The sequence below is a fragment of the Sus scrofa genome, chromosome 2 (genome assembly GCF_054392235.1).
Source record: "Sus scrofa isolate SSC_HxYL_T2T_F1_AM1 chromosome 2, Sscrofa_HxYL_maternal_Yorkshire_Landrace_v2.0, whole genome shotgun sequence".
Taxonomy (NCBI): Eukaryota; Metazoa; Chordata; class Mammalia; order Artiodactyla; family Suidae; genus Sus; species Sus scrofa.
In genome coordinates, this window is record NC_139384.1 from 85205526 (window position 1) to 85223652 (window position 18127).

General features: G+C 51.6%; 1 protein-coding gene across 2 annotated transcripts; it reads left to right on the forward strand.

Annotated features, from left to right (window-relative positions):
• The first annotated feature begins 642 nt into the window (after positions 1-642).
• DAPK3 (death associated protein kinase 3) lies at positions 643-17338 on the forward strand. Of its 2 annotated transcripts, XM_021084109.2 has the most exons (9): positions 643-702; positions 1657-1803; positions 9313-9673; positions 9911-10040; positions 10308-10356; positions 11006-11032; positions 12515-12667; positions 14751-14796; positions 15261-17338. In XM_021084109.2, the coding sequence occupies exons 2-9, from the start codon at positions 1742-1744 to the stop codon at positions 15795-15797; spliced, it is 1365 nt and encodes a 454-aa protein (XP_020939768.2). In that variant the 5' UTR covers positions 643-702; positions 1657-1741; the 3' UTR covers positions 15798-17338. The 2 variants fall into 2 exon arrangements, with proteins under 2 accessions (XP_020939768.2, XP_084869367.1); XM_085013241.1 differs by lacking the exons at positions 643-702; positions 1657-1803; positions 9313-9673; ... (1 more) ...; positions 10308-10356; positions 11006-11032 and adding an exon at positions 11331-11388 and having other exon boundaries at positions 11710-12667.
• Positions 17339-18127: the final 789 nt, after the last annotated feature.

An 18127-nucleotide genomic window follows, 5' to 3' on the forward strand; every position in this document is an offset into this window, starting at 1 on the left:
AAATAAGTATTTTACCTCCTCAGTTTGTTGATTAGTATGCCTTAAAGCTAAATCAGTGTTGTTAGCGTGTCTCTTGAGCCGAAAAGTCATAAAACAATTCTCAAGCATTAACGGAAACAACTGACCTACCTCCTAGTTTACATTTTTATGTATTTGGAATATGGGTAGTATTTTACAGAGGAGAAAACTGCCACTCGGACTACAGCAGCTCTAGGGTCCACCGCAGGAGCTGTCATGCCCTGGAGATAGGCCCTGGGTTCGCGTATCTCATCCCCAAGAAAGGCAGGAAGGAGCAAGGACTTGAGGCATTCCCAGCTTCAGGACCTGGGGCAGATCTGAGGGGAACCCGCGGGGCGGCCCACGGGCCGGAAGTCGGAAGGTCGGCTTCCGTAAGCTTGAGCGGCGTTCGTTACAGCCTGTCAGCTGCGGGAAGGGGAGTCAGTGCCAGAGGCGAGACAGCATTCTTAAGAGGCGGGCCGGACGCCCGCGGGCTGGGCCTGGCAGACGGCGGGGGACGGGCCGTTACGAGCGGCGGGCGCAGTGACCAATGGGCGGAGGGTTCCGCCTCTTGGGGGCGGGCTCTGTCGGACGCGGTGACGTCACACGGGTTGGCGTGTCGCGGCGGCCAAGGCGGCGGGGCCGGAGGAAGCTGTGGCGGCGGGCGCTGCTGAGGAGCGGTTCTGCGGCGCGGGGCTGAGTAGGGTATGAAGTGGGCTCGGTCCGAGGCTCGTGAGGGACTTGAGGGGGAACGTTTGGGAACTCTCGGGATGACCAAGCAGGAGGAGCTGGGCCGGGGCCTGTGAGGGGTGTGGCGGTCTCTGGGACGCCGGAGCAGGGACATTAGGGGTTGGGGAGACCTTCGAGCCGTCAATGAAGGCAGCCTTGGAACTTGTGAGAAAGTTGGGGGCGAAAGACGATGAAGGAGACTCAGATGTGACCCTTTGCGGGGGCCCTGTTTGGGATACGGAGACTGGGGTTGGGGGCTTTTGAAACCTGGAGAGGTGCCTGTGAGGAGGAAGAAGTTAATTTTGCTAGGACGGTGGAGGTCAAGGGGAGGCAAGAGTAGGTCCGGGCCTTGCAGAAACTTGGAGACCCTAGTCCAACTTCTGGGGGATTCAGGTTTGGGGAGAGCATGAGATGAGGTGAGGAAGCCTCTGCAGAGGGTCTTAAGAGACCTGCGGAGGAGGGGAAGGCACATAGGGGTAGTGGGTAGGGAAGAGGGGTTGAGGTCGCTGACTGGCAGGGGTTGGGAGTGTGCTGGAAGTTTGGCAGGCAGTCAGGGAGCCCAGGGTTTGGGGCTGTGAAGAGTGTGGTGGAACTTGCAGGAGTGTGTGGGGCTCTGGATGAGCAAGTTGGGAGAAGCCTAGGAGGGAGAGGCAGAGAAAGACTGGGGCACTGTTTGGGGAACCAGACGTATGTGTCTGGTAGGAGTTATGGGGTGAAGGTGGCACAGTGAGGCAAACACTGAGTGGTGTGGTATTTAAATGAGATGACACATGAAAGTACCCCACTCACCAAGTACAAGTGCCTTCTACAAGGAGTGTGGAATTTCAGTGTGGTGTGATGTGAAACCTATTTTGGGGGAGCAGGTCACTCCATTGACCCAGAAGTAACAGCTGGCATCTCACTCCTTTCCTACTTCCCTGTCTCCTCCAGGGTCATAGCTAAAGAACTGTCTAAAGTCCTGTCCCTGGGCCACTGTGATTGGACTGGTGTTGGAGTGGAAGGAAGACCAGCCACCATGTCCACATTCAGGCAGGAAAATGTGGAAGACCACTATGAGATGGGGGAGGAGCTGGGCAGGTGAGCAGTCCTCTCTGATAGGGCTCCGGGGAGGGGAGACAGGCGCTACGGGGTTTTCTGGGAGTGTCTCCTTTCTTGCCCTTCATCCACCTCTCCAAGAAGGAATGAATTAGTATCTTGTGCTGTGGAATGAGTTTGGGCTTTGGAGTCAGACAGCCCCAGCCTGGGATTCTTGCTCTGACATCCTCTGCATTTCCTTTGTGGAGAAACAACTGAGCACCAGTGGCACATTAAATAGAGTGCCTAGCATATGATGTGGGAGCAGTAGGTGTTTGCAGGTTTTGTTGGTAAAGGTCTTTCTCTCTCTTTAATTGTCTGTTGTGGAAGGCAATTGAATCTCCTGGGCAGTCATACATTTCCAGGGAAGGCCTTCTGTCTGGGCCCACACCCTTGCCAATTGTTAGCATTCTTGTGGGAAAGATCGGCGTTTTCCCAGTCTAGCCAGGCAGCTGATTTCCTGCCTTGCTGGGCCATGGAACGTCCCCTGGGAGTTCCCCTCCTCCGCCTCAGACCTGCCAGGCCCCATCCTTTTTACCGTAGAGCCTCAAACCTTATTTGGTGAGTTTGTTGCTGGCTGGCCCTCCTGGATCTGCCTTGGCTGGCCCCATGATGTCACCAGAAGGGAATGTAAATAACTGAGCTATTCATTAGGCCTTTGCTGGGAGTGTATATGGGGCTCATTTGGGATACTGAAGTCCTTTTAGGAATTTTCTCTGTGAGGATGGTAGAGAATGCAGGCTGTTCCCCCACCCCCAAAGAAATATCACAGTCTGTTGTTAAAAATGTATTAGGACCTTCTGCTGAGAGTAGTTTGGCGAAGGTCAGCAAAAATCTGTCTGTTCCCTTTAATGCACTGATTCCACTCCCAGGAATTCATTCTGTGGTAAAACTACATACATGGGACTAAGGATCTAGGAATAGGGAGAGAGTTTCTGTAAGGATTTTATGTGAGCAAAAGATGGGAAGCCTCTTCAGTGGCTGTCACAGCACCATTGCCTCATGGATAGAATATCATGCAGCCATTAAAAAGAGTCAGGCATGGAAGTTCCCTTGTGGTGCAATGGGTTAGGGATTTGGCATTGCCCCAGCTGTGGCACAGGTTGCAACTTCAGGGTGGGTTTTATCCCTGGCCAGGAAACTTCCACATGCTGTGGGTGAGGCCAAATATATAAATAAATAAAAAGAGCCAGGTAACTCATACAGTGCAAACCATGTAGGAAGTTTATTGAAATTTTTTAGTAGCTGTATCAGTTTTAATAATTTTAATAATATGTATTTTTTCACCCAATAGATGAAACTATTATCATTTTGCTCGTGATCATTGTAAAAAATTACTATTACTCTTATTATTTTTTATTATTACTGTTTTGGGGGACGGGGACTGTGGCATGCAATGGCTTGATGTGAGATTTAAGTTCCCAGACCAGGGATTGAACCTGGGCTACAGTGGTGAAAGTGCCAACTCCTAACCACTAGACCACCAGGGAACGCTCGTAAAAAATTATTAATGAAGTAGTTTATAGCCTTTTTATTTTTTTTATTTTTTTTTGTCTTTTTGCCTTTTCTAGGGCTGCTCCCGCGGCATATGGAGGTTCCCAGGCTAGGGGTCGAACTGGAGCTGTAGCCGCTGGCCTACACCACAGCCACAGCAACGCGGGATCCAAGCCGCATCTGCGACCTACGCCACAGCTCATGGCAACGCCGGATCCTTTAACCCACTGAGCAAGGCCGGGGACCGAACCCGCAACCTCATGGTTCCTAGTCGGATTCGTTAACCACTGAGCCATGACGGGAACTCTAGTTTATAGCCTTTTTTGATGTGAAGCCTTTGAAATCTGGTGTGTCATGAACTCTCATAGAAAATATCATTTCCATTGGGCTTGACAGCTTTCCTGCGACCAATGGGCTGCCATCTTGGACAGCATTATCCTATGTAATGATCTGAAACATTCTTAGAGACACATGAGGTGAAGGATTAACGTCACAGAACATTGTGCATACTATGCTGCAATTTATATAACTCTGTCTTTTTTTTTTTTTTTTTTTGTCTTTTGTTGTTGTTGTTGCTATTGCAATTTATATAACTCTGTATGTCTGTGTCCTGGGCTATTTTTTGTTATACTTCCATTTATCTGCGAAAGGCCCTACCAGGCAGGACCTATTATTATCTCTGTATTATGGGTAAAGAAACAGGCTGAGAGCAGGAAGCGGCTTGCCCAGGGTCTTACAGAGTACGTGGCCAGGTAGGATTCACACCTGGAGACAATGCCCAAGTGTGCTGGCATCACAGATGGGTGTTGGTTTCTACCCACCCACCGTGATAACGGGCCCATTATCAGATGTCCAAACAGAGATTAGCCCCACATATTGTAAAGAGTGTGTTAACTTTCTGCCCCAAACACCAGTTTCTTTGAGATGTTCATTTGACACCTCTGACGTTGGCCACCTTGAGAGGCTCTGGGTTCCAGAGCCAGGATCCAACTGGAATTCAGTTTTGTTTTGTTTTTTGTTTTTTGTTTTTTGTCTTTTTGTCTTTTTGCCATTTCTTGGGCCGCTCCCATGGTGTATGGAGGTTCCCAGGCTAGGGGTGGAATTGGAGCTGTAGCCGCTGGCCTACGCTAGAGCCACAGCAACGCGGGATCCAAGCCGCATCTGCAACCTACACCATAGCTCTCAGCAATGCCGGTTCCTTAACCCACTGAGCAAGGCCAGGAATCGAACCTGCAACCTCATGGTTCCTAGTTGGATTCGTTAACCACTGAGCCACGACAGGAACTCCTGGAATTCAGTTTTGAGCAGAACTGAATCTTTCCCAAGTCTGATTCTTGACTGTCCTGGGGAATCACTGTGATGACACAGATCTCAAGTAAAGTAGGATCGAGTTTTCTCGTCCCAGGAGTCATGGGGTGAATAAACTGGGAATGAGTTTCTTTGTATGGGTGTGTGGGTATCTATGGAGGGTTTTTTTTTTTTTTTTTGGTCTTTTGTCTTTCTAGGGCTGTGCCTGAGGTATATGGAGGTTCCCTGCCTAGGGATCAAATCGGAGCTGCAGCTGCCAGCCTGCACCACAGCACAGGGCAACGCTGGATCTTTAACCCACTGAGCGAGGCCAGGTATCCAACCTGTGTCCTCATGGTTACTAGTCGGGTTTGTTAACCACTGAGCCATAATAGGAACTCCTCTATGGAGGGTTCTTTCCTCCCAATTAAAGTCACCTGAATGATCCTGGGAAATAAATTAATCTGTGGCTGGTCAGTGTGGATATCCAGTCTGGCTTCCATGCCGTGGAGTGGTGTGTGCATCTATATTAGTCAGCTCGGGCTATGGAACAAAGTGCCTTCGACCTGCAGGATTGAACATGGGAGAGGGATTCTCTCCCAGTGCTGGAGGCTAGGAGTCCAAGATGAGGTGTCAGGAGCGCTGGTTCCCTCTGAGATCTCTCTCCTTATCCTGTAGGCAGATGTCTTCTCCCTGTGTCCTGATATGGTTTCTCTTCTGTGCATGTTTGGGTCCTAATTTCTTCTTATAAGGACACCAGTTATATTGGATTAGGACCCACTCCAGTGACCTCATTTTAATAAATTATCTCTTTAAAGGCCCTAAATCCGTGTAGTAATGTTTTGAGGTCTTGGGGGTTAGGATCTGGCGGGACACAATGCAGCACATAATAGGTCTTTGTCCCTGTTCCCAAGAGTTTTTTGTTGTTGTTGTTGATTTACAATGTTCTGTCAGTTTTCTGTTGCACAGCAAAGTGACCTAGCTATACATCCATACACATTTTTTTTTCACATTATCCTCCATCGTGTTCCATCACAAGTGAACAGATATAGTTTCCTGTATAATACAGCAGAGTACTTTTCTTTATTTGTTAGTTCAGCTTGAAATAAAGCTAAAGGGGAAAAAAAAAATCCTTGTATTTGAGGACTTCTCTTGTAGGTCACAACACAACTACATGGCGTTGCTTCTACTTGGCTGTGGCTTGATCCCTGGCTCAGGAACTTCCATATGCCACAAGTATGGGCACTTGTTAAAAAAAAAAATCCTTATATTTGAGAATTAGGCCACACATCCAGTGCTTAGCCCAGTGTTCCTGGCACATGGTCACCACTCAGCATTTGATGTTATCTTCGGGGTGACATAAGGCAGGGAGGTGGGCCTGGAAGAATTTCCTTTGTTGATGTAGGCAGAGGGGAGAGAGAAAGATGGGGACAGGGAGTGTTAGCTAAGATGTGGAGGGGGGCAGGAGTGCAGCTCACCCAGGGGACCACTGTAATGGATTTGAGGAGTAGGGGGTGAAGATTCTTCTGGGACCCTAGACATTTTTCCTCTGACTTGTGTTCTTGGCTTTTAGGTTAGTGTTTGAGTTTCCTGTTTCTGCTATAACAAATTATCACAATTTAGTGGCTTAGATGAACACCTATTTATTATCATAAAGATTTGGCAGTCAGGGGTCCAAAGTGGGTCTGTAGGGTTGGTTTCTCTGGAGGCTCCAGGGGAGAATGGGTTCCTGCCTTTTCCAGTTTCTAGAGGTGCTGCATCCCTGGCTTGAGGCCCTTTCCTCCATCCTCACAGCCAGCAGCACAGCATCTTCTGTCTCCTGTAAGGATCCTTGTGACGACTCTGGTCTCCCCCACCCCCTGCCCCGCCCCGCTTATCCAGGATCATCCTCATTTCAGGGGCTTTAATTTAATCCCTCCTGCAAAGTTCCCTCTGCCACATGAGATGACATGTCCACAGGTTCTGGGTATTTGGATATGGATCATTATTAGCCTACCTGGACTAATAGTAATTTGCACTTCCCACCTGCCCACCTTGAACTTAACCTAGCCAAATGTGTGTGGAGCATGTCCACAGTGGCCCACTGTGAGTACCTTCATGCCTCAATACTCATAAAGGCAGCAGCTTAGGAGCTTGCCTGCTACAGGTGGTCATGGCACCCCTGTGGGGTCCCTCGGCTGTTCTGAGGGCCCTGCTGGGTTACAGGGCACCCCTCTCTCACCTGTCTCTCATTCTGCCTGACCTTTCTTCCCTATACTGTTACCAACTTCAGAGATCCATCCTGTCCCCCAAGGCCCATCTCTGCCATTCCTTCCTCTACATTCATTCCCCCATTTCCACGAGATGTCACTTAGTCACCCAGTCTCCTTTCCCTTGACCCCTGGTGGTGCCTGGTTGAAATTTCTTGTCTGAAACATATGCCTTCTGACTTAGAATTAGTCTTTCTACTTATATGTGTGTTCATATAACCTTTTAAAGCCAGGGTGTGTGACCCAGACCTGTGGGCCACATCTGGTTCTAGTTCACTTCAGTATGGCCCACCCACAAATATTGGATGGCTTTTTACTTTTTTTTTTTTGCTTTTTGGGGCTAAACCTGCAACATATGAAAGTTCCCAGGCTACGGGTCAAATAGAAGCTGCAGCTGCTGGCCTATGCCAGAGCCACAGCAGCACCAGATCCAAGCTGCATCTGTAACCTACACCACAGCTCATGGCCACACTGGATCCTTTAACCCACTGAGCGAGGCCAGGGATGGAATCCTTGTCCTCATGGATACTAGTCAGGTTTGTTAGCCTCTGAGCCATGACAGGAACTCCCTAGTTTTTAAAAAAAATTTTTTAAATGGCACACCTGCAGCACATGGAACTTCCCGGGCCATATTGAATTTGAGCTGTAGCTGTGCCCTATGCCATGGCTATAGCAGTACCTGATCCTTAACCCTCTGTGCCGGGCTGGGGACCGAACCCCTGATGCCACAGTGACCCAGGACACCACTCAGACAGTGCATCCTTTTGGGACAGCTCGTCCCAGCTCCTGGCACCACAGTGGGAACTCCAGTTTTTTACTTTTTTAAAGGGTTGTAAAAACACAAGCACTGTGACAGAGAACACATGGCCCATAAAGTTTAAAATATTTACCCTCTGGCCTCTTTCCATCAACCCCTGAATGAAAGCAAGTTTTACTCAGTTCCTAGATAGCAGAAGAATTTGGACATTGGACAGCTTCCTAGAGTGCAGTAAATAGAATTTCTCTCTCTAAATCACATACCATATAGTCTGCTTATTTAAAGTATACAATTTAATAGTCTTTGGTATGTTCACAGAGTTTTGCAACCATCACTACAAATCAGAATGTTTTTATCATCCCTAAAGGAAACCCTGTTCCCATTAGCAGTCAACCCTCTCCTTAGCCCCTGGTAACCACTAACCTACTCTTTGTCTCTGTAGGTTTGCCTATTCTGGGTGTTTCATATGAATGGAATCTCATACTGTGTGTCCTCTCACAGAACATCGTGTTCCCAAGTTCCATTGAGTGTCTGTGCTTTTTCCTTTTTTATGGCCAAGTGATGTTCCCCTGTGTGGATGGACCCCATTTTGTTTATCTATCATCTGTGGATGGACATTTGCTTTGTTTCCACCTTTTAGCTACTGTGAATCACGCTGCTGTGAACACTGTGAAGAAGTTTCTGTGGAATGGAATTCCTGGGTCTGATGGTAACTCCAGGTTTCACCTTTTAAGGACCCATCAGACTCTTTCCCACTGCAGCTGCCCCATTTTGCTTTCCTACTAGCCCCGCACCAAGGTTCCAGTTTCTCCACATTCTCACTGCTTTCTTGAGAATGTGTGTACTTCTTTTACTTAGCCTACTGGACAAGAAGCTCTTTTGAACTCTGCCTTTTTCATGAGATATGCTGTGAAAAGTCAGGTCATAGGAAATAAAAAGTGAAAAACCTGAGTTCTCTGCCCTCAGTCTCACTCCTCAGAGATGTCTGTTGCTCACAGCTTTGGATGTGTCCCTCAGACCTTTTTTCCTGCACATATACATGTAAACATACCTGTATATGTGGGTACAGTATGTACCTTTTTTTTGTCTTTTTTTTTGACATTTCTTGGGCCACTCCCACAGCGTATGGAGGCTCCCAGGCTAGGGGTCCAATCGGAGCTGTGGCCACCAGCCTATACCAGAGCCACAGCAACGCGGGATCTGAGTCGCATCTGTGACCCACACCACAGCTCACGGCAACGCCAGATCCTTAACTCACTAAGCAATGGGCAGGGACGGAACCTGCAACCTCATGGTTCCTAGTCAGATTCGTTAACCACTGCGCCACAACAGGAACTCCATACCTTTCTTTTTTAAGCAGAAAGTTCTCATTCCTCATGTTATTCTGCAGATTTTTTCCCTGAGCAGGTCTTCACGGTGTTTTTCTTGTCAGGACTGTAAAATTCCACTGGACTTACCATGATGGAGTCCAGCTCCCTTTTGATAAATGTGGAGCCATTTCTGTTCTTTCACTGCCGCAGAAACGCCAGGCAGGTGAGTGCTGCTTTGCACTCACATGTGGGCATCCCGTGGCGGAGGTGTGCCTTCTCCAGGTGGTGGGGACATGCCATGTGTGTGGTGCCAGGAGCTGAGCTGAGCTGCCCCAGAAGGTTGCATCATCCAAGCAGTGTCCTGGGTCCCTTTCAGCGACTGCCACCCCCCCCGCCCCCCACTTTGTTCCCACAGCGGCCAGTTTGCAATTGTGCGGAAATGCCGGCAGAAAGGCACCGGGAAGGAGTATGCGGCCAAGTTCATCAAGAAGCGCCGCCTGTCATCCAGCCGGCGGGGGGTCAGCCGGGAAGAGATCGAGCGGGAGGTGAACATCCTGCGGGAGATCCGACACCCCAATATCATCACACTCCATGACATCTTTGAGAACAAGACCGACGTGGTCCTCATCCTGGAGCTGGTCTCAGGTGGGGAGCTCTTCGACTTCCTGGCAGAGAAGGAGTCGCTGACGGAGGACGAGGCCACTCAGTTCCTCAAGCAGATCCTGGACGGCGTCCACTACCTGCACTCCAAGCGCATTGCTCACTTTGACCTCAAGGTGAGCCTACTGGGCCTTCAGGACAGACCTAGGGACTGACCTGGCTGGAGCGGGTGAGGATAGGGGCTGAGCAGGTCCACCTCTCCTTAGCGTAGGATGTCCCTGCCCAGGGCGTGGAGGAGACAGATGTCTGGGGGTCAGCCTGCCCACACCCCACACCCTGGGATGGGTTGGCTGCCTGGGCCAGCAGCAGCAGAGCCCTCTGCCCAGCACCCTGCCTTTCCGCCTTCCCCTCAGCCGGAGAATATCATGCTTCTGGACAAGAATGTGCCTAACCCGCGGATCAAGCTCATCGACTTTGGCATTGCCCACAAGATTGAAGCAGGGAATGAGTTCAAGAACATTTTTGGCACCCCAGAGTTCGTGGGTAAGGCCTGGTATGGTCTTGGGGGTCACTGGAGGATTTCCAGTTGGCATGGGGCGAGGCAGGTCCCTTCCTGTCCCCAAAGCTGGGCACAGAGGGCTTAAGGCTTCTGCTTGGTGCTGTCACCATCCCAACTTTACTGGCCTAGAGCTGGCCTTGCCCACTTGTGCTCGCACTCGAGTGAGTTATGCTGCCTGCTTTGGCTGTGTCCCTGGCGCCCCATTAGATACACCCAGGGCCTGGCTTGACCCTTTCTCCCTGTCTCTGCAGCTCCTGAGATCGTCAACTATGAGCCCCTGGGTCTGGAGGCAGACATGTGGTGAGTGGTGGCCAGCAGGGCCAGGGCTGCCCATGTCCCTTCTCCTCAGGGACTCACCCACCTGTCCCCAGGGGCTACCAGGTCACAGCTGCAGGCTAGGGTATAGCTCCTGGTCCTGGAGCTGTGGGGTGGGAGAAGGATAGACAGCTTAGAACGGGTTGGCAAACTACCCAGGCCCACGAGCTAGGAATGGTTCTGACAGTTTTGAAGAGTTTTTAAAAATAGACTCCAGACCGTTTGTGGCCCAAAAAGCCTGAAATACTTGCCATCTGCCCCTTTGTAGAAAGAGTTTTCTAGCCTCACCCGTGGCCGCAGCTGCCCCATAGAGGGCTCCACACCTGCCACATGGTCCATTGGGCCCTTGAGCTCTGTCTTCCCCACCCTGACCCCAGCCATTTTGGAGCCTGGACAGAAAGATGTAGCTAGAAGTACTTCAGTGTCCAGTCCTAAGACCTCAGAACAGAGCAAGGGACTCAATGGGGGCTGTGTAGACCCTGGAGGGGGAGGGTCCTTGGGGCTGACGGGCCTCCTACCTACCTGGCTTGAGAGCCTTGGGCTCTGGGCTCCCAGCCATCTTAGGACTCTGAGGGTCAGGGTGCTGTGTCTGCAGCTGAGCTGATCCTGGTTTCTTCTGTGTGTTCTCCTCCAGGAGCATTGGCGTCATCACCTACATCCTGTAAGTACCTGCTTGGTGCTTCCTGCCTGTCTTGGGGCCCCACTAGGTCAGGAGGAGGGTCGGGAGGCTTCTGTATGGCGACAGCGAGCAGAACAGAATGCAGGACCCCCAGTGCTCTGACCTCTTGCAGTGCTTAATGAACTCTGGGTGGATGGACGAATGCATGAGTGAATGAATGAATTTGTGCCGGAGAGAGAGGTATGTTCCAGAGATTTCAGAAGGCCATCTGCCCCTTTGCAGAAGGAGTTTGCCAGCCCCACCCTTGTATGAAATAACTGTGAGGTCTTGTACCAGGACTGCATTGCCTCTCTTGTCCACAGGCTGGCCGCTCGTTGGCACAGTTGATTAAATCACAGGCCATTGGAGTTCCCGTCGTGGCGCAGTGGTTAACGAATCCGACTAGGAACCATGAGGTTGCGGGTTCGATCCCTGCCCTTGCTCAGTGGGTTAACGATCCGGCGTTGCCGTGCGCTGTGGTGTAGGTTGCAGACGCGGCTCGGATCCTGCGTTGCTGTGCCTCTGGCGTAGGCCGGTGGCTACAGCTCCGATTGGACCCCTAGCCTGGGAACCTCCATATGCCGAGGGAGCGGCCCAAGAAATAGCAACAACAACAACAAAAGACAAAAAAAAAAAAAAAAAAAAAAAAAAAAAAAAAAAAAAAAAAAAATAAATCACAGGCCATTGCCAATTAACAGCCTCCAGCCCCTCCCCTCCCTGGATGTCAGGGGTGATGATGAAGATTCCCTCTGATCCCATTGCTGGTTCCCAGGCCACCAGCCCCCTCCTTAGGGCCTTTCCAAAGTCACCTCATTGGTACCTCAACTCAGGTGTGGTTGGAAGGGGCCTGTTGTGAATAACAAAACATAATTCTTTCAGCTCTATTTTCTGGGGCTATTTCAAGAAACAGAAAAGACCAAGTATTATAACAAAAGAGGTTCCTACCTTGGGTTTTAAGAAGTTACGAGGGCTTTAAGGTTTCTGTGCCTGAGGACAGGATTTAAGACTAAATATATGTTTCTTACCATAAGTCACAGTGTCACATGCCCAGAACCCCCATGGTGGTGTTGTGGCCTCAGCACAGCTTGTCAGAAAGACACGCAGCGTCTGTGCCATCATCCATGACTGTGCCCCGTGATCGCGTGCTGCCGCTGTGTTGACCAGGACTCCCCTGGAAAGTTAGCTGCTTCCCTGTAACTGCCAAATGCTTCAGGGAAGGTGCTTCAAGACTGTGTGTCTTTGTAGATACATTGAGTTTCTGTGGAGACTTCTGCCCTCTCCTTTTAGGGCCTGTCAGTGGCTGGGCAGTAGATTTTCACTGTCTCCTGGTTGGTGGCCAGGCATGGCTGTAGGGAACAGTGTCATCCTTCCTTCTCATCTGGCTCCATACCAGGCACGGTGGAATTGGGTGGTGGCCTGGGAAGCCTGGATGTGAGGTGTCTGCAGGGCCATCTGGCCCGACTGAGCCATGTGTCCATCTTGCAGCTTGAGCGGTGCATCCCCGTTCTTGGGTGAGACCAAGCAGGAGACCCTGACCAACATCTCTGCCGTGAACTATGACTTTGATGAGGAGTACTTTAGCAACACCAGTGAGCTGGCCAAGGACTTCATCCGCCGGCTGCTTGTCAAAGACCCCAAGTAAGGGTACAAGGCTGGGCAAGGAAGGCCAGGAAAGTCCCCCAGAATGGGCACTGGCTGTGGACAGGTGACACGTAACACGTCAATCCAAACTGCCACCTCCCTGTAACTGCGAATTGAGTGTGACTTCTGCTTTGGGCTGGATAGCACATAGAAGGCATATGTTGGCCCTCTTAAAAACCTGTCTTTTTTTGTCTTTTTGCCATTTCTTGGGCCGCTGCCGCGGCATATGAAGATTCCCAGGCTAGGAGTCTAATTGGAGCTGTTGCCACCAGCCTATGCCAGGGCCATAGCAGTGCCAGATCTGAGCCACATCTGCGACCTACACCACAGCTCACGGCAATGCTAAATGCTTAGCCCACTACGCAAGGCCAGGGATTGAACCCGCAACCTCATGGTTCCTAGTTGTATTTGTTAACCACTGAGCCACGACAGGAACTCTGAAATCTGTCTTTTTTTTTTCACCACATGTGGCAAAGTTTCTGGGTCAGGGATTGAACCCAAGCCACAGCAGTGATAATGCCAGATCCTTAACCACTGGGCCACCAGGGAACTCACAAGCTGTGTCTTAAGAAGGGTTTTTTTTTTTTTTTTGGTCTTTTTTAGGGCTGCACCTGTGGCATATGGTGGTTCCCAGGTTAGGGGTTGAATTGGAGCTGCAGCTGCCGGCCTACGCCACAGACACAGCAATAAGGGATCTGAGCCGTGTTGGTGACCTACGCTACAGCTCACAGCCACACCAGATCCTTAACCCACTGAGTGAGGCCGGGGATTGAACCTGCATCCTCATGGATACTAGTTGGGATCCTTACTGCTGAGCCACAATGGGAACCCCAAAGCTTTTTTAATTTGTTGCTAATGTTTAAGATAGGAAGCTTCATATAAAATTCCAGATTATTGAGAGTTCCTTTGTGGTGCAGCAGATAAAGGATCTGCCATTGTCACTGCAGGGGCTCATGTTGCTGCTATGGTATAGTTCAGTCCCTGGCCTGGGAATTTTCTTATTTTTTAATTTTTTTGTCTTTCTGTCTTTTCTAGGGCTGCACCCATGACATGTGGAGGTTCCCAGGCTAGGAGTCTAATCGGAGCTGTTGCCACCAGCCTACACCAGAGCCACAACAATGCCAGATCCGAGCCAAGTCTGTGACCTACACCACAGCCCATGGCAACACCGGATCCTTAATCCACTGAGCGAGACCAGGGATCGAACCCGCAACCTCATGGTTCCTAGTTGGTTTTGTTAACCACTGACCAAGACGGGAACTCCCTGGCTTGGGAATTTTCATATGCTATGAGTGTGGCCAAAAAAAGAAATTCCAGATTTATTATTTGCCCTTTTTTTCCCTAGGATAAAACTAAAAATACTGTTAGCATGGAGCTCTCATACACATAGATGTGCTCCCATCAGCCACATTCATGCCTGAGCTGTGGGACCCCAGTATTAGGTCTCAACACTTAACACAAGCCTTCAGAAGGAGTTCCCATTGTGGCGCAGTGGAAACAAATCCAGCTAGGATCCATGAGGATGCGGGTTTGATCCGTGGCCTCACTCAATGGATCAGGAATCCGGTGTTGCCATGAGCTGTGGTGTAGGTCACCAACGAGACTTGGATCCTGTGTTGCTATGGCTGTGGCATAGGCTGGCAGCTGTAGCTCTCCTTCAACCCCTAGCCTGGGAATTTCCATATGCTGCAGGTGCGGCCCTGAAAACCAAAAAAAAAAACCAGACAAAAAATCCCACCAAAACCCGAATCCCTCAGAAAACATGGAGACCCCCACCCCCCCACCCCCAGGCTCTTTACAACTGGCTCTTCGTGGTTGGCTGAGCAGAGTGGAAGCTCTTAATTTTGTCTCTACTTTTCATGGTCATTTCAGGGACTTGCTGCTGGGCTGTAGGGTGACTTCAGGGACTTGATGGGTCCCCAGGGGCAAGTACTTGAGCTAGCTAGCCGTAGGTGGGGCTGAGAGCCAGGGCTGCAGTAAGGTAGAGCCTAGACCACTCCTTCCTGCTCTTTGCATTGGGGAGGGCAGTGCATATGGCCAACGTGCAACTAACTAGCGTTGGGGGTGGTGGTTCTTCCAGGAGGAGAATGACCATCGCTCAGAGCCTGGAGCATTCCTGGATCAAGGTGAGGCGGTGGGGCTGCCCCTACATAGGCATGGCTGGTGTGATCAGCCTCAGCGTGGGGGAGGGTCCCCAGGGAGTGGGCCTGGGCAGTGCGGGGCCCCAGATGTGCATCAGTGTGTTGGTGCCGTCTCACTGAAACACCAGCTGGCATCCATAGCTCCCTTCAGGTCTCTGTCCCCAGAAACTTCCCAGGATGGGTCACCTCCAGGCCAGGGTTAGGGTTGGCAACCTTCTGAAAGAGCCAGAGGGTGAATGTTTTTGGCTATGGTCTCTGGCACTCCATAGGCTGCCATCAATTCTCGCCTGGGCCATCAGAGCCAGAAAGTGCCAGGACCATATGTATGTGAAGGGGCATAGCTGTGGACTAATAAAATTTGATTTACCAAAGCGAGTGGAGGGCCAGAGAAGACTCTGGGGACACTGCCTCTGAGACCCTGGTCTGATTCCCTTCCTCTCCCGCTGCAGGCGATCCGGCGGCGGAATGTGCGTCGTGAGGACAGCAGCCGGAAGCCTGAGCGCCGGCGCCTAAAGACTGCCCGCCTCAAGGAGTACACTATCAAATCGCACTCCAGCATGCCCCCCAACAACACCTACATCAACTTCGAGCGCTTCTCCAAGGTGCTGGAGGAGGTGGCGGCGGCCGAGGAGGGCCTTCGAGGGCTTGAGCACAGCCGACGCCTGTTCCATGAGGACATCGAGGCGCTGACAGCTATCTATGAGGAGAAGGAGGCCTGGTACCGTGAGGAGAATGAGAGCATCGGCCAGGACCTGCGGCGGCTGCGCCAGGAGCTGCACAAGACCGAGGCGCTCCAGCGGCAGGCCCAGGAGGAGGCCAAGGGTGCCCTGCTGGGGGCCAGTGGGCTCAAGCGGCGCTTTAGCCGCCTCGAGAACCGCTATGAGGCACTGGCCAAGCAGGTGGCCTCTGAGATGCGGTTTGTGCAGGATCTGGTGCGTGCCATGGAGCAGGAGAAGCTGCAGGGTGGGGAGTGCAGCCTCCGCTAGGGCTGCTCAGGGGGGCAGTGTCCTGCAGCCTGGGTGAAGCCCCCGTCACTCTAGTGTGGCCCTGGAGGGCCCCCAGGCTGGAGGCCCAGCTAGGAGGAGCACTGGGCTGGGATGGACTCCATGGTCCCAGGAATTAATAGCCAAGGCAGGGTCTTGGCCTGGCTCTGCCCGGGGAGGATGTTGCTGATCTGGACCCTTTCTGTACCACCTGTGTCCCCCCCCAGGTCAGCTTCTCCCTCCTGCAGGATTAACTCTAGGGACTTCCAAGGCAGCATCACTTTGGGAATTTTCAAGGGGTTGGCCTCTCCAAGAGGGGATTGGCCATGGCGGACACAGTTGTCTCGTGTGCATGGCCAAGCATCGTTTATGTCCAAGGCCTGAGTTGGGCTGGGGCGGGGGGGCGGTGGTACGGTCTGTGAATGCCTGGGGCTCGCCACAGTGGTCAGAATTTGAGGGGCTTCAGGGACACACCAGCTCCTCCTCCAGGGTTGGTGGTGAGGTGGCCTCTGAGCCTGGATCTTCATATCCCCAGCCCCTCACAGGGCCCCCAGTCCAGGGCTGGGCACCAGGGCCATAGCTGAAGGGATGATCTAGCCCTCAAGGAGACGTTGGTCTGGGGGTGGTTTTGGTAGCGTGTGGCGGGGCATGGTGCCCACATGCAGTAAAGGAAACAGCTGCAAAGCTGAGTCTCCATTGGGGGTAGGGAAGAGAGTGAAGAGCCAGGCACCCTGGAGTGTCCCGCCAACTGGTGGGCTATGGAACCATCCCTTTCTCACTAGCACCTTGATAGTGCACAGCCCTGACTCGCTAGAGCCATCAGCCAGGGTCCTACCCTTGCCTAGTCTTCAGCGCTGCCCCATCTCACTCCCTTCCCTAGTGCTGCCTCAGGCCAGGACTTCTTGGGCCCCCGAAGTGATTCCTAGAGGCCTGCATTCCCAGCGTCCTCTCCCTGGAGAGCCCCAGAACTTATGTCCTGATCCCCCCCCGCCGGCCCCCTCCCAAGCTCTGTGCTGCCGTGATTGCCTCCACTGGCATGTTTAGGGACCTGCTGATGGGTGGAGCCTTGGGGAGCTTATGGGACCAGAAGGTTGAGTCCTGGGTTTCAGCAGGCATTGCTGCTGCGCACCACTAGGTGCTGCCCTCGAGCATGATTTTGCGTGTAAGAGGAAGTGCCCTATGAGCCAGGCTTGACTGAGGTGTGGGTCCCTGGTGGTGACTGCTCTGAGCTGAGTTCTCTGCTGCTGGTTGGGTTAATCAAGGGATCCCTGTACAGCAGCCCCCATGCCCCCCTTAGCCTGAGAGGAGTTCAAGGGGAGAGCCAGGCAGGTGGGTGGGTACTCCTGCTGTGACTCTGACAGGCTCAGGGCTTAGGCTTCACAACCATGGGGAGCTGAGGAGAGCCTTGAGACCTAGTCGCGGAGCTGACACAGGGGATGCCTGGTTCTTCTGTATACCCTTCACAAGTTCCATTGTATGATGTTCACACCTCTAAGCATGTGCCTGTTGCCAGCCTAAAGGAAATAAAGCCCAGCTCCCTGGCATCCTGCTCTTCTCTGTCCTCTGGCTGGGGCAGGGGTGGCCAGCCTTTGCAGTCCCCCGGTGCTGTAGCCCTTCCAGTCTCTTGTGTTTCTTTACCTTTGTCCACTGCCTGTCCCCTGCTGGGGGACCTTGGAGTCTGCTTTGATCTTGGGACTCAGCTGGCTTGTTTGGTTTTTTTTTGGAGGGTTTTGGTTTTGTTTTTTTTTTTTTTAGTGCGCAATCATGGCATATGGAGATTCCCAGGCTAGGGGTCAAATCAGAGCTACAGCTGCAGGCCTACATCACAGCCACAGCAATGCGAGATCAATCCACATCTGTGACCTATACCACAGCTCATGGTTCCTAGTCGGGTTCATGAACCACTGAACCATGAAGGGAACTCCTGGATTTTTTTGTTTTTGTTTTTTCCATTTTGATGGGATAGAGGCTTCCAGGCAGCCAGAGTGGGCTCAGAGAGGTTTCAAAGGGAGGCCCCTTTGTCCCTCCTGAGACGACCAGGTTGCACATGGGCTCCCTTGCCTTGCTTGGGCACTCCTGAAAGAGACATCCTTGTCCCTCCTTCTGCCACTGCTGGCCTCTGGGTCTGGAATGTGGCTCCAACAAGGGCCCTTCTGATCCTCTGCCTCCCTCCCAGTGGCTCCACTCAGCCTTCTGTTACCTCGTTCTGTGCATCAAGGGACACATTTCTCTCTTTTTTTTTTAACTTTAGAAAAATTGAGTTATGATTCACCATACAATTCATCCCCCCCCCTTTTTTTTCTTTCTTTTTTCTTTTTTGGCTGCTCCATAGC

Coding starts and splice junctions, on each gene's coding strand:
- DAPK3 (XM_021084109.2), top strand. CDS start 1,742: ATGTCCACATTCAGGCAGGAAAATGTGGAAGACCACTATGAGATGGGG. Junction 10,357..11,005: donor GGTCTGGAGGCAGACATGTG/GTGAGTGGTGGC, acceptor GTTCTCCTCCAG/GAGCATTGGCGTCATCACCT. Junction 12,668..14,750: donor CTGCTTGTCAAAGACCCCAA/GTAAGGGTACAA, acceptor TGGTTCTTCCAG/GAGGAGAATGACCATCGCTC.